At 37.4% G+C, this 15,389-nt stretch overlaps 4 protein-coding genes across 9 annotated transcripts in view; 3 read left to right on the top strand and 1 right to left on the bottom strand.

Annotated features, from left to right (window-relative positions):
- Positions 1 to 68: 68 nt before the first annotated feature.
- Positions 69 to 6,997, top strand: LOC6649213. Of its 2 annotated transcripts, none has more exons than XM_002070891.4 (4): positions 69 to 125; positions 5,733 to 5,847; positions 5,918 to 6,109; positions 6,165 to 6,997. In XM_002070891.4, the coding sequence occupies exons 1-4, from the start codon at positions 106 to 108 to the stop codon at positions 6,801 to 6,803; spliced, it is 966 nt and encodes a 321-aa protein (XP_002070927.2). In that variant the 5' UTR covers positions 69 to 105; the 3' UTR covers positions 6,804 to 6,997. The 2 variants fall into 2 exon arrangements, with proteins under 2 accessions (XP_002070927.2, XP_046868384.1); XM_047012428.1 differs by having other exon boundaries at positions 5,918 to 6,007.
- A 56-nt stretch (positions 6,998 to 7,053) lies between these two features.
- LOC6649214 lies at positions 7,054 to 8,172 on the bottom strand. The gene is made up of 2 exons (XM_002070892.4): positions 8,075 to 8,172; positions 7,054 to 8,014 (listed from the first exon to the last, which is right to left on the bottom strand). Exons 1-2 carry the CDS (start codon positions 8,101 to 8,103, stop codon positions 7,150 to 7,152), a joined length of 894 nt encoding a protein of 297 aa, XP_002070928.1. The 5' UTR covers positions 8,104 to 8,172; the 3' UTR covers positions 7,054 to 7,149.
- A 38-nt stretch (positions 8,173 to 8,210) lies between these two features.
- On the top strand, positions 8,211 to 9,346 carry LOC6649215 (putative glutathione-specific gamma-glutamylcyclotransferase 2). Its single transcript, XM_002070893.4, has one exon. It carries the CDS (start codon positions 8,282 to 8,284, stop codon positions 9,200 to 9,202), a length of 921 nt encoding a protein of 306 aa, XP_002070929.1. The 5' UTR covers positions 8,211 to 8,281; the 3' UTR covers positions 9,203 to 9,346.
- Positions 9,347 to 10,091: 745 nt separating this feature from the next.
- Positions 10,092 to 15,389, top strand: part of LOC6649216 (syntaxin-binding protein 5) — a 28,832-nt gene continuing 23,534 nt past the window's right edge. The window contains exon 1 of one of the 5 annotated variants that reach the window (XM_023179533.2): positions 10,092 to 10,562. The gene's annotated coding sequence lies outside the window, so the exon portion shown is untranslated. The remainder of the gene's footprint in view (positions 10,563 to 15,389) is intronic. The other 4 variants (XM_047012443.1, XM_047012444.1, XM_047012445.1 and 1 more) reach the window with 4 other exon arrangements.

The following is a 15,389-nucleotide window of genomic DNA, read 5'->3' on the forward strand; positions in this document are numbered from 1 at the left end:
CTCAACTTGTTCGATTTCGAACACAATCGAAGACTAAACAGTTCTCAAGTGGAGCCAAGTCTGAGTACATTTCAATTCATTTGAAGTGCCAGTGTCAAGTGCAACATGTGCGACAGTTTGGAGCAGTGAGTGAAGACATTAGAACTAGATGTTATTTCAATAGTATACAAATAGATATTATGGAACTATAGAGCCTTGCTAAAATCTTAAGCCTTGGCATTGCTGATCTTTATCTGTGGCTTGATTATTATCATGGGCCATAAAGATTAATTTGAAGTCGTAAAAGTTTCTTATCTTGGCTTAAAACATATTTACCTCATCATTTATTGTCAAGTGTTTAAACAATACGAAAGAATTCACATTGTTGAGGGGGAGACAGAGGGAGATGGAGAGCGAGAAGGAGGTTTGAAGAAGGTTTCTAAGGTCTAAGACATACTTTTGATCAATCATTGGCTATCTAAGGTATTTCCAATTGTCCTAATTGTCCCTTGAAGTATGCAATTGATTTGCAATATTTAAAATTAAAGTGATATGCAATAGGCAGCCAAGGGATTTTCAAATTGCAAACTTTTTAAATCTTTTCAAATGTCCTTTAGCTAAGAAATCGTCTTTTTTTTTTGCAAATACTTTTTATAGGCAACTTTTTTCAGCAATGGGACATTTCCAACGTATTCAAACATTAATTCTTTGAATACCTTTTGAAAGAATTAGAATTCACAATTCCCTTATTTAACAGCAGTGGTGGCGGTGCTTATCCTCGATCGAGATTTTACCTATGAAACTGGTTAAATTTTAATATCCCAGATCGATCTCTCCTCAAAAAAGAAAGCAATTAACCCCGAATGTTCGATTTAGTCCACCAAAAGCCAAGACCGCCAATGAATACCTAACACATCTATATTTTTGTTGGAGAACCCCCTGCCTACCCCAAATAAGCCGAAAATCACTTGTGAAATTTCTTAAATTAAATGCTTTTGAGCACTATCGCGCACCTAGCGGGACAAAAAAGTGATTTCTCTGAAATGAAGTATTTTCTTGAATTGAAAATGTTATACAAATTTTTTACTTAATAACTAGCTTTCAAATTATTTTATAAAACGGAGAAAAAAACTGCAAAAATATTGGAGGAGGTCCCATCGAAAAATCAAAATTTAAAGATTTTTCCTATTGTAGATAGTACAAAATCGATTCAATATAAAAAAGAAACTATAGTAATTTGTTAGGTATAGGATTAGATCTAAAAGACCGTGTTCTGCACAAAGTCTGACGTTTGAAATTCCTCAGAGGGTCTCCTTTTAATCCGTTCTTGACGAAGGTCCGTCCGGTTATAGCGACTAAAGTTCGATGAGTGATTGGTTGGTCTTTATATGAAAGGGCCTCCGGTTAGTACGTCTTCCGGATTTCACGACGAAAATCGTCGGTCCCTTGAGCGTCGTTATAACCAGATTCTACTGTACATATGATTTGCAAAGATAGACTTAAACATAAATTAATTAAATAAACAATCATTCAATGCCAACATTTTGCAGTTTTGTTTTGTTGTTTTCGAAATTGTAATTGTTATTATGAACTCTTTGTCTGACATAACATTTCAAATTGAAAATTTGAATTAAGCTGAAATAAATATACATATTTACAGATGTATTGTATGTTTGTATGTGTGTATGCAATATAAGGACAACAACTTCATTAGGAACAAAAAACGCCTACAGCAACCGCAGCAGCCAATCGCAATCTAAATCTCAATCCCAATGCCAAACTCAAACAAATCAACATATAATGATATGAAAATCTGTTGGCTTTTGTCAAAAAAACGAACCCCGAAAGCCATCCATGATGGGTGTGAGGGAAGGTGGGGGATTGGGAAACATTTCATGTTGTCAACAATTTGTCTTAAATTAGGCGTAAAATGTACAGATTGGTGGCAACAAACCTCTCATCATCATCATCATCATCAACATCATCATCAACGTCATCATCAGTCGACAGTCAATGGGGGTTGGTGTTGGTTTAATGTCAAATAAAAGGGTAGTTTCCCCCATCATCCCCTCCATCCACACAACTTTGACAACTTCACTCAGTTTCATTATGATTGTTATTATTGTTATTAAGCAATATATTGTTGTTGTTGTTGAGCTTCTTGTTTTTTTTTTGTGGTTAGCGCTTTTTTTTGTCCTTCCTTCCTTCCTTGCTTACTCATGAAAAAAAAGCATTTTGGACTATATGTATGAACATTTTGCACTACTAAACCCCAGAAGCAACTTTAAAGAATCTAAGTTATAGTTTCATCCGATATGTGCCACATATGATTATTAAAGTTATATTTAAAAGCAAAACTCTATCGTCTTGTCTAGTTTTTATCATATGTACATTCAAGGGTATCAAATCGTCGATGCAGAACAATTTACATTTTCGCCTTGTTTTGACACTTTTATCCCCTGACAAGGACTCGGCTAATTTGGTCCCATTTATGCATATTATCGAGTGCTCGAAGGGTGGGTGGGAGGATTAAAGAAGTGGTTGCACTTGTTAGCTGGGATCAGAAGATCTATATCTTTATTAACTAAGCTGATTTGCATAATTGTTATCTGCGATTTTGTTTCGAAATTGCGGTAAGTAAAAAATAGACGTGGGTAAATTCAAATCTCCGTATTAATGTACGGCGATTAAACAAAAAATGCTTTTTGTTTGAAAGAAAGAAATGTTTTTCCTAGAACATTGAGAAAGTACTTAAATCGTTTACATTGATAACAACAATCATTTTGAGGCAATTCGGAAACACTTTTGAGAATAATTTTGAAATGTTTCCAAAAGTATATAAAGTCTTGTCGGAAATTACTCATTGAATTGCTATAGGAATAGCAACAAATAGTAACAAATAGTAATTTTTGTTTTCCAAAAAACGTCATTAATTTATAGATGCTTTTAAAGGGAAATAAAAGTTATTTGGTAAAAAAGAAACTTGTGCTGGGTCGGGCCGGCTTAAAAAATAATCGAGCTCTGAGCAAAATAGGTAAATTGACATTTTATTAAACATTTTCTTCAAATTCTAACTCTCTTTTAACTTTGGGAATCTAAAACTTAGCCAAATTTAAACCGATTTTCGAAATTTTTAATTTTAAAGTGTAAATTACTAATTATTTAGTTATGTTTTCAACGAGACAAAGAATGGAAAAACATCAAATTATTCAAAAAAACAATTTCTCGAAGCTCTATTTCAGTTAATTTGAGGCTTATTCAAATATTAATTTGATTAAATGGTTAGAATAATGTCTTTCAATCTTCTTTAAACTGTCAATAACTATATTTTTTTGCCAATTTTAGCAAAAAATCATGATTTTATATCATTATTTTTTACAAAAATTGGATCTAAACAAATTTTTTCAAATATCGAAGTATTTATTTAATCTATTTTATAATTTACTGAATCGCGATATATGTAATTGAGATATAGATTTAGAAATCGGTTAGAAATTAGAGAAAATATAGTCAGATCACCCAATAATTAGTGTTTAATAATTGTAGAAAAAAAAAACAATATCCTTGCGAATTTCTTTTGATCGGTATGATTTATGTTCTAACTTTAGTGATCTTTGCCTAACTTATATTTAGGTTTTTGGATTGTTACAGGACCCTCGCTGACTTAATCAGTACTGGATCTGAGCCGGATTTTGGGGATAGCAAGCGGGTAGTTACGCTTTCTTTGCACAATCTCAAACGAAAGCTGTGAATTGCCCATCCTATGCGAATTCAATAAGCATAAGCGATTCCATTTAATATATGTCTTTCTTTAGGTTTCTTTTGGGCCTAGACAAGTGTTAAAAGAAAACGTAGGAATCTCCAATTTCTGGGATTGCTTGTGTGAGGTTTGTTGTTAAGCCTTTTCTCTAACACTCTCTCTGTCTCTATCTGGTTCGTTGTCGGGGGCGTGCCATTTTGTAAAATATGCATAATTAAAATACAAAATGCACAGTCTTAGGCAGCCTCAGTCACTATCATGTCCTCCATCCTTCTCGCTCTCGCTTTAAGGAGCGGGCCCCATCTTGGGCCAAAGTTGTTAATCTTTTCATGCGGCTGCATAATTAAAATTCTGAATATGGAAATTTTTTGAAAGAGCGTCTCTTGGCAGGACGAAAAGAGAAGAAACGGGGCGGTGGAGTGGTATGGGGAGGAGTTGATTGCAAATGGGACAAACGGCCCAAAATAAAAATACGTGGCAGATGTTCAACGACTTTTGAGATACCCTGCACACAGCAGAGAAATAGAGTAGAGGCATAACTTGGCATGTCTCGTTTTTCTCTTTATTAGGGTATACAGGATATGATAAAACGAAAGATAGAAAAGGACAAGCACACACACACACACACACACACATACAACGCACTTGTCACAGCAGCAACTTAACAGTTTGCCCGCTGCTGTTGCTCGTTAACAGTCACAATCTCGCCGTCTTTTGCCAGCTCTATTTTCCTTCCATCTCTCTCACTTCCTCCTGATGCTACAAGGAGTCTATGTGTGTGTGTGTGTATTTGTTAAAGTAATTGCAAAATATGAATGCATAATGAGCAGATATTTCCAAGTGTAGAGAAGAAAAGAAGAAACTTCCAAGCTGTGAGTTGACTTTTATGCTAAAATGCACTCGTCGCGCGTGTATTTGCATTTGTCAAAAGCAGCACAAGGACATACATACATAGACATGCACATACATACATGTATAGATTTGCAGGCATCCTTAGGCCATTTATACAGGTCTCATTCTCCATCTCTCTTTCTCTCTCTCTCGCGTACTGCCTATGCTCTTTTCATCAGATAATCCCTCCATGCCATATCCATGCTTAACATATTGAGTTCCGTCTTGCTTATCCGCCATGTGTTAAGTGAAGTTGAAAACATGTCAAAATGTTTTGGAGCTCATTAAAATTGTTGCACATTTCAATTTGTGTGCACAGGATGCAGATATTATAATAGTGTTAGGTTAACTAACTCATTTTTTTTGGCCAGTAAGTGTGATCCTATCAGATCCCTCAACTTTCAAGATATCGATAACTTTTCAGTCATATTTTTGTATCGACGTTTTTTGTTGGGTCACAAGTGTTTATTTTACAACTATATTATCTCATAAATACCTACTATAATCAAAAAAAATTTAAGGAAAAGAATCAATAATGGCTCTCTGAAAGAAAAATTTAGCTTATATGTACTAAATACTATACTATATTCAATGGAAGAGCCAATTAAAAACTCAATTTTGTAAGTATTTTTATGGTCTCCCTGCTTGGCGTTGTTTTACGACATTTATTTATTATAAAGTATAAGTTAGACACACTTGAACTATATTAAATTTCGCGTTGAATGAGATATTGTTCGTCAAAATCAGATAAAAAATGGCTAGACTTTCTTCTCTTGCAAAACAGGTACTATTTAGCAAATCAGGCGAACTATTCCCATCTCTTTCTTAAGTTTAATTCGTTGCAAACTCAAAAATCACTTCAAATATCAAATTAAGAGCTTAAACTTTAAAGTAAATAGTTTTTCTATTTATTTATTTCTATGCTTTTTTAAAACGTAGCGTTTTTTAAAGGTAAATGGATCGGTTTGAGGATAATAAGGATATAGTCTACGCCAACCTCATTGAATCTTATTAGATCTAACGGTGCTTTTTATGCTGATTATAGGATTTATAATCTCGTTTTGGTATTATTACTTACATAATTATACGTATACATACATAGATACCATGCCATACGTCCTCAAGGATTTGATATTGAGTATTTTCGCCTCATAATTGGACAATCGTATAACGCCGATAAGTGTGGATTTATCTATGAAACCGACAATATAATCGAGGTAGGTACATGATATACATATGTACCTTTTAGTTTGCTTCTCCGATTTTCTTATTGTCCTCTTTTTTTAGCTCATTAATGGCTTTGATGAAATGATGAACAAAGAGGATATTGATTTTGGCGCTGAATCTTTGGCATCCATACACGTGGCTGGCATAATGGTATATATGTTATATCATAATGATCTGAGCGACACCGAAGTGCGGCGAACTATATTCCTGCAGCGCTGTTTCGATTATATGGCCTGCACCGAGGAAACACATGTGAGAAATAATGAGAAATTAAATTAAATTTTCTATCTGTTTCTTTTTTTTCCAGATCCATGAACTATGCGCTGAAATCTTGTGTTTGCTGGATCTCAATCATCCGGGGAGTATACTCAATGTGATTATATGTTGCCGCCATGCCTGTGTCCTGTCCACAATGGCGCAGATCGTTAGCACCTGCTTGCTTTGGTCTATGCTAGATCGTCTAACCGATTTGGGCTTGGATGCCCATCGTTTGCGTCCCTATCCCGAATTGATGGTAGCCATAGCCATAGTCAATCCCTCAGTGTATTTGCAATCCTATTTGCATGCTCTCAATTTAATAGTAAGACTTATTGCAGCCCTCCTCGCTGTGGGTCCATGTGGATCAACTGAGAGACTATGCCAAGAGGTCGGAGTTTCAAAGGAGATCTTCAAGTTGTCCGAAGATGATGCCATCGATATATTTCGCTGGCTCAACGCCATTCTGACTGAGTTGCGTGTGGATATGCACCTGTTGAAGGATGCTCAGACTGACGAACGTCTGGTTGTCCTAGAACTCACGTGTGAGTTGATGCAGCAGCTGCATCAGCACTTAGATCCTGAAACGAAATCTCTGGATGTGGACAAAAACCAGTCTCTTGATCGCATCCAGGAGTATTGCGATAAAAAACCAGATCGTGTGGGAAATGATAACTGGCAGTGGTTCTAATAAAAGGATCTTCCATTTTTAATTTTTCCTAGTAAAAACAATTCACAATGATTAATTTAATATAACGTCTATTTTTATCATAAATTTTAAAAGTCAGTGTTGGAAAACATTCCAATAAAAGCGTGCGTAAGAATTGGGAATAATGGGATCCTGCGCACCCGCAGATAAACAATTCTTTTTAAGATCAGGACTTTTTTCTAACACTTTCAATGTAGATCGTCTTTTTTTTCATTTTATCACAATAAAAGAGTTAAAATTATCACGCAAATTTTAATTCAAAAGCATTATGTTTTCAAAGAGCAATTAGACTAATGAACTATTTCCTAGTAACCCTGCTAGTAACTAACTACTCATCCAGCACAGTATCAAGCCATTGTTCTACATCAGTTTTGCTATTTGACGACGGTGTGGCTGACTGAATAATCGGCGATGCTATCTTAAGGTTTAGAGTCGTATCAGTCAGGGCTAACAATTCATCTAGTTCATCCGGCTGAGATGCGGCAGGTGCTGGGGCGTTGGCAGTGGCAGTTGCAGAAACAGTTGTTCCCGGCACCTTGGCCGAAGAAACTCGTGACTTTCCACTTGCAGTTCCATTCGTTTCGCGTAATACCCGTTGCTGATACACTTTCTCCGCTTTTTCGGCTGTCTTATTCTGTTCCTGCAATTGTTGACGGGTAAACATTGTTGTTGGATAATCCATAAGTTTGTAAAATGGTATCGTTTGTAGTCCACTGGCAAGTAGGCCTAGATTCAAAGTAAATAGCTTCTGGCTAATAGGAGCGGCTTGCTCTTTGGTGGGGCCTATGTTGTTCCATTCCTTTTCGGCACCAAAACTAAAGTGGCCGCCACCCATGCTAGCGAATTGAGAGAGCTGCTGATAGTCGGCGGCTCTCAATTGGGCCCGAGCGTTCTCATCTATTGGTGCACCATTTAAATCTAGCTCCAAGTCATCGGTGTCATCGGTTGGTGGTAAAGTGCCCACCAAATCGCGATTCTTTTGTGCAGCCAATGATGAAGGTCGCGATGATGACCAATTGCCACCCCCACCCGTGGACGATGTTGGTTTGCGATTGAAACGCGGTTCATCGCTTGAATCGGCTATATCCACAATGCTGCGAGCCTTAGCTGTGCCTGGTGGAGAACTTGAGCTGGTTGTCGTCGTAGTAGTGCCACGGCGCGTTTGCTTTAGCTGTTTCATCTTATTGCGCTTGCTGCAAATGTAGGGGAGATAATATGAGTAAACTTTATGGATGAAATTGTCTACTTCTTACTCCTTGGATCGATCGTCCTTGCCTAGCATTTTGACTCCGGTTTGTTGTGGTCAATGTTGAATAGAATATTATTTTAACAGTGCTCGCAAATGATGCTGTTAAATGTGACAGTGCTCAAAATGTGTCTGTTAACAAAACAGTTGTCAATGGATAGCGCAGGCCCAAAAATAATTAATTTATTTTCCATTAACAAAGCAGCAAGTTAGCATGTTGCGCCACATCCAATCCCTTTCGCTTAAGACCGACGGTCAATTGCCAGTGGTGTCCCAAGAGATCTATCGTCAGTTCTTCAAGGATCTGGCAACTAAGCCGCAGCTGCTTTCAGGAAGCCAGTCGTCGGATTTAAATAGCAATAGCTTTGATGTGGAGGTCACTAATCAGGCGGAGTCAATTGTCCCAACACCGAATGATGTTTGGATCTTTGGCTATGGATCGCTGGTATGGAAGGCTGATTTTCCCTATATCGATCGCCGACGTGGCTATATATGCGGGTTTAAGCGTCGATTCTATCAGCACAGCATCGATCACCGTGGCGTCCCTGAAAGGCCGGGACGTGTGGTAACTCTCCTGCCGGGCGATGTTACCCAGGATCGTGTATATGGTGTGGCATATCGCATAGCCTCGCTGCAAAAGGGCCAGGTGCTGGATCATTTGGACTATCGCGAAAAAAACGGCTATGAACGCTGCCATCTGGAGTTCCACGAATATCCCGCGACCAGTGAACCCATTCAGGTCATTATGTACGTAGCCACGCAGGCGAATGATTCATACGCCGGCGACGTTTGGGAAGTTCCTTGCATAGCAAAACAGATTTTCTCCGCTGCTGGACCAAGTGGACCCAATCGCGAATATCTATTTAATTTGGCTCTGGCCATGGCTCAACTCTTTCCCGGCGCTGTTGATGAGCACCTCACCGAGCTGGTCGAGTGTGTAAAACATCTTATTGAGAGGGATGAACCGCAGATGTTGGAACGTGGCCTAACACGGGAAATTATGAATATCCTAAAGGATTGCTGGAAAAATGAGGAAGCGCTAGTCAAGCGTCTGGAGGCTTTGCGTCAGCGATGTGAACAGCCCGGTTGGCGAGAATGGCTTTTGGTTCAGGAATTGGAGCGTCAGAGTGGCTGACCCGGCTTAGCCAATTTATTATTTGTCCCTTACATTAATTTGTATATATGTATTTGTTTAGCTTATTCCATGCTCATGTATTAATTTATGACAGCCTCCTTTAGTAGGGAAGATATGTGTAAATAAATCTAGAAACTAAACTGATAAGAACTTGAATTTATTATCAACAGATTTAAATTTATAACTGAAATTGGCTTTTTATTTGATAATAATAAACAAAAAGAAAATTATAAATCAAAACAAACTAAAAGCAAGGATATGCAGGGATATTGGACAGGAGCAAAAAGCAAAAACAACCATTTAGTATGTACATATAAATATATAAAGTAATTAAATTGAATGCAAGGCAAAGAAAATAAATATTTAATAGCGAATTTGCAAAAGTGGATTGAATATTGTAATGAAATAAAAGTCGAGGTGAATCTTAGTTACTCTATATATTCAAAAACCTCCCGGAAAACTCATTTCTTTCATTGTTTGGACTAGTATTGCGATATTGAAAAATAGTAAATAATCTTAATGGCAACAAAAAGTATATTTCATTTATTATGGTTTATTTATCCACGGAGTACATTTTTTTAAATGGGCCCGCCCAGCCGGCTCACTAAAAATACTAAAATTAATAACTGCGTTGCCAGACTGCCAGATTTCATATACGTTTCTTTTGAAATTTTTGATAAGAGTATTTTCTCCTCAGGTAAATTAAAAAAAAAATGTCTGTTCAATATATTTCCTGGCCAATGCTCAAGTGCGTTAAATTTCATTCTGGTTTAAAAAAATTCGGTGCTTGTCATTGTTATTAAAGTTTTTACCGTTAATAAGCATCTGGCATCATCTAAATGTTGTGCTTTATAACATTTGTTATCGATAACGTTTAGATAAAAATACCATATTTTGTTTTGTTAATTGTGCAAAAACTAAGTAACAATTCGCTAAGACGCACCCGAGTCAGTGCTCCCGAATTTTTTCCCTTTCGTTTGATGCCACACTCATTAACCTTATGGCCGTTTTGAGCGCGAGTGGAGAAAAGTAAATAATACAATTCTGTCACCATAGCTTTAGAGTCCGCCCGCCTCCCCCTGCTAGAGCGCAGCAACCATTCGGTATTGTTTTTGTTAATAATTATATGTGTGTGTTTGCGTTATTTTTTTTCGTGACTCTCCATCTAAAGTTAAAAATGTTTGCTACTAATTGCATTTGGTGACAAATAATTTAACTAATTAGCCCCAAAAGCGTGGGCAAGTGTCAACACTTGTCAACTTTCTGTCAAAAGCAATCAACAACAAAAACAACAGCAACCTTTAAAAGTGAAAGAAAAAAAAAGAAGACACAACACGACGGAGAAACGCAATGAAAACAGGTGGGCGCCATGAAAGTGTGTAACGGGCAGGGGTGAGGGTGGGAGAGATGGTTTTGGCGGTCGAGATGTGGGTGTTACTGATGATGTTATAGTTTTTGTTACGCTTTTGTTACTTTTTTTCACTTTTTACTTTTTGTAATGTCGTTGTAATTGAAATTGAACCCCATAGTGCATAAGAGTGGGTAATGGAGAGGGGAGAGGGTGCTGCTGCTGATAAAGTAAAATGACAACATATTTGTTTTTTTTTTCTCTCCATCACTTCCTCTCTCACTCCCACTACCAGTCGACAAATTCCTCCACACACACACACACACAGCAACTCTATACATGTATGTGAAAAGCTCTCATCATCACTAAAGTCAACGTTTTGTTGTTTCATTTATGTATATATATATACATATGTATATTTTTATTATATTTTGCCTTTTGCCAGATGAATCACTTAAATCTAGTATGATTAAGTCGAGTCGCCATAGCCCGAACGTTTTGCTGCTGCTGCTGCTGCTGCTTGTCTTATCTAAGACCTGTGTGCGCCCCCAACAAGTTTCTTATTGTTCTTTGTCGTGCGCGCATGCATACATACCCACACATACACACACATATATACGCATACGCACACAGATATACGCGTAAGCGTGCACACGCATACATATGTATGACGCAAGAGCCCATATAAAATGAGCAAAAATTTTTTATTGCATACTTGGCAGCGCCAGTGACAGGAGCTGCTGTGGAATGATATTTCTTTAGGAGGGGGAGTAGTAGAAAAGAAGGGAAGGAGGAAGGGCAAAAAAAATTTGTTGATAATGGTTAGTCCGTTTCCCTGGCTCCCAAACCTGCCTGTGGCCCTTATGGCAGACGAAAAGACATTTAGCACATTGCCTCGCATAACCCATTACAATTTCAATGCAAATTTTACAACTATTTAGCAGAGTGGTGGGGCATGTGGACTTGTGGCGAGGTTGGTGGTGGGGGGTGGTGGTGTTGGTGGTGGCGCTTTTGTATTTTATAATATTTACATTTTAGTAAATTAAATTTTTATAACCAGTACTCTTGCCACATAAACCAAAACGACAACAACAACATCAACAACAGCAAAAGCAAAATGTAAGGGTATATTAAGGTCAACCAAAATGCAAACAATTTTTTGGTTTAATATTCTATGTCTTATGACAATCATTTATGAGCCATTTTATTCAAGATTTAATATGTAGAAACATTATGTTGAAATGATTAGTTTGTTTCTCCCACCACCCATTTCCCCGCCCCATTAAGTTTTTAGATATAAGTAATAAAAAAAATTCATATTTCTAATTTAGTTTGAGCTAATAACATTTTAATGAGAGAACTCATATGATTAAAGGAAGCAGTTTTAAGGGATGTCAAATGGAAACCCAATTCCGTTTCCACAATCAAAAGCCATTTCGTCTAAGGAAAGATTATTTATAGATCTAAGGTTTTGAAATGATTATACGGAATATTTAAATTGCCGTATGATTAGCCATAAAATACAGATCGATTTCATGTGAAAGCTTTTCGATTCATGAGTTCGTTTAGGTTAAGTAAATTTTACCTAAACAAGCCAAATAAAGTCTCGTCCTACATATATTATATATGTATTTATATGTATAGAATGTCCTGGATGAATGTTTTCTTAGTTGGATTGTAGTTTATGAATCTTAATTATGTTTTGTTAAGGACATGTTATAGTAAAAAAAAAGGTTTATTGAACTGAATTTAATGAACTATTTGATCTTAAAGTAAAGGGGATAGAAATCTATGAATTTATTTATGGCAATCAGTTACTTTAAGGGTATTTTAAAGTCATGGCGATAAAAACATTACTTACAGCAATTTTTTAGTATGTACACCCACACACACACACACACACACACACACACATACACATTGAGAGATGACTCCTTTTGCGCCCCCCTGCCAGTACCTGCTCATCTAGCAACAACAAGTATCGATTCCAGGCCATGGCTTGGCTGCTGCTTTGCATAACACATCTGCTAAGGATGTTTGTGTGTGTGCGTGTATGTGTGTGCGTGTGTGTGTATGAGTATGTGTTGCTGTGTATTGGCTATATACATACAGACACGTGCGGAAACTGCGCGGAATCGACTTCAGTTCAGTTTTGACTTTCCTTTCGGCCCCCCACAACGTATAAAACGACAACTAGAAGAAGCAAAAATTATAAAAAAAAGGAAACCAAAAAAAAAAAAAAATTCAAAAAATTAATTAATTAATGTAAATAAGTAGAAAAGAAAACACTGAAACCAAAAATAAACTAAATCACAACTGTAAAAATGTAGCATATATGAAAAATGTATGTCAGAAGGGAGTTTCAAAGAAATATAAATCATAAATCAAATTTAACTAAAGGCAAACGAAGTGAGCACCACGTGGGGAGGGTGGGTGGTGGGTGTGGGGGGTTATAGTAGCTAAGGGGGTGAGCTTATGGAAGTGAGGCTGCTCCTGCGCTGCCTCAACAAAATTTAACGTGCAAGTGTGCGCGTGTATGTGTGTGTGTGTGTATCTGTGTGTGCGTGTCAAGTCATGTGACCGCGCTCGCGAAACATTTTTGCCTTTGCCCTAGCTTTCTCCCAGGCTTTCCTTTTTACTACGTTTTCTCTCATTGTGTGTGTGTGTGTGTATGTGTGCGTGTGTGTGTGGGCCTCTTAGCGTAAGCATGCGCAATGGTTCCCATGCTAACGGGAAATACACTCACATGCCAGCAGTAGGACACAGGAATCTAGACAGAAATTGAAATCGAAATCGAAATTATGTTGCGTAGTTATAAGCGAAGTGTGCAAATAAATCAGAGCCTACAAGTAGGCAATGAAAAATCTGGTCTAAATTTTCTTTTAAAAATTAACTTTAGTTTTGTATAGACTTTTGTTTCAGCCTGTATATGTTGTGCGTGTGTGTGTGTGTGTGTGTGTGTGTGTGTGTCTGTGTGTTTGAAGTAAAGATTTTTGGGGGAAGGTTGGAGTAAGAGTAAACGTCCTCGTCCTAGTGACAAGCTGAGCTTCTCTCTCTCTCTCTCTCTCTGTATATTTGTATGGCTCTCTTTGCCACTTTGCTCTGCTCTGATTCTCTGTTCGCACTCTCTCTCTGTCTAAATATATATATATATATATATATCTATATCTATCTCTGGCTTTAAGGTGCAAAATGCCTTCACACTGAAACGACGCCACAGTTCTAGCCAGTAGCCAACTAACCAGCTAACCCAACAGCAGCAAATAATAATTTTTTTTTCGTTTCTCTCATTCGGTTCCCTCCAATACATCTTTGTGGGCTATATATACACATACATATATGTGTATATATATATATATATATATATATATATATATATATTATATATTAGTATAGTAAATGTAAACGGATTTCTTTAACAATTCGCCAATGAAACGCCAACGAATTCAAGCCGCGCGCGAAATGAATTGAAAATCAATGCCAAACAGTTTTTTCTTCCCACATTCGTAAATTCAGATTTTCACTTTTGTTTTTTTTTTCTTGCCCCTAAAAGAGTACAATATAAAAAACTAACGAAAAGTTAAAGAACAAAATTAAAACCCCTTCAAAAAAAAGAACACACACAAATAATTATTGAAGGCGAAACGAAACGAGAACGTATCGAAATCGGTAACCCCCCATTTCTCTTTACCCACTTTCTTCTTTTCGTTGTTGTTGTTGTTGCTATTTTTTTTTGTTACTAGTGCAGTGAAAATGTAGTTAAAAATCAAAGAAAAAACAAAAAAAACCACATGTGAGTAGCAACAAGCTAAAAAAAAATTGCAAAAATAAAAATGGAAGGTTAAAATGCTAAATTCCCACTTCTCAATGTGTTTCTCTCCGTGTGTGTGTGTGTGTGTGTGTGTGTGTGAGTATAGATAACCTCGATTTACAGATTTCAGACACACACACACACACAAACACATCCAAAGAATATGGCATACATACACAGATTTGGGCAAACAGCAGCAGCATCTCCTCTATACTCCCCTCCCCCCCCTTTAGGGCTTAACGCAATGGTATTTTAATCATCATTAGAAGGAAATGCTCACACTTACACGCATACGCACTAACTCACACACACACCCACACACACACAGAGACACGCAAACACTTTGTGTGATTATCAAAGCTTCTTTTTGGAGGGTCCATCGTCGGTCAGGCGCCATGTGTTAACCCTCCACCCCCTCTCGCACACTCCTCCACTCACTAAACGGTGCTACCACATTTACCAAACCTCTAAGTCCTCCTCCATCCTCCCACTGGCTCGCTCCCTCCACTTGCCTGTTTGTTTGTGCAAATTAAATTTAAAGTATGCCAACGATTCATTTTTTTCCCCCGTTTTTTTTTTTTTTTTGCTTTTGTTCTTTGTACTGTTGCGCTCCTTTATGTATGCTCTATATCCTAGCGACCCTGCTGCTGGTATGTGTGTGTATATATATATATGTATGTGTGTGTGTGTGTGTGTGTGTGTGAGTTTGTTTGTCAAAGCGTAAACAATTGCAAATACAGCAACAGCAACAACAACAACAAAAAGTAGGCAAAAAGGGAATATATGTTTGACTAGGAGACAGAGAAACAGCGGGAGATTCGGAAAGACAGGGAGAGAATGAGATAGAGCCAGTGGCAGAGAGAGAAAGGGCGAGTGTGAGATTAAGTGAGAGCGAGAGAGAAATAGATGAAGGTATATAGTATATAGTATAGGTTCGGTAAGAAGCTTGTCGGCTAGAAGGGGGGGCTGTTAGAAGGGAGGGATAGCCACACGACATTGCGAAAAATCGATTTGTGTGGCATCAAAAA

This window comes from Drosophila willistoni, unplaced genomic scaffold, assembly GCF_018902025.1.
Source record: "Drosophila willistoni isolate 14030-0811.24 unplaced genomic scaffold, UCI_dwil_1.1 Seg143.1, whole genome shotgun sequence".
In the NCBI taxonomy this organism is placed as follows: Eukaryota; Metazoa; Arthropoda; class Insecta; order Diptera; family Drosophilidae; genus Drosophila; species Drosophila willistoni.

Coding starts and splice junctions, on each gene's coding strand:
- LOC6649213 (XM_002070891.4), top strand. CDS start 106: ATGTGCGACAGTTTGGAGCA. Junction 126..5,732: donor ATGTGCGACAGTTTGGAGCA/GTGAGTGAAGAC, acceptor ATACATACATAG/ATACCATGCCATACGTCCTC. Junction 5,848..5,917: donor AAACCGACAATATAATCGAG/GTAGGTACATGA, acceptor CTCTTTTTTTAG/CTCATTAATGGCTTTGATGA.
- LOC6649214 (XM_002070892.4), bottom strand. CDS start 8,103: ATGCTAGGCAAGGACGATCGATCCAAGGA. Junction 8,015..8,074: donor AAGGACGATCGATCCAAGGA/GTAAGAAGTAGA, acceptor CTACATTTGCAG/CAAGCGCAATAAGATGAAAC.
- LOC6649215 (XM_002070893.4), top strand. CDS start 8,282: ATGTTGCGCCACATCCAATCCCTTTCGCTTAAGACCGACGGTCAATTG.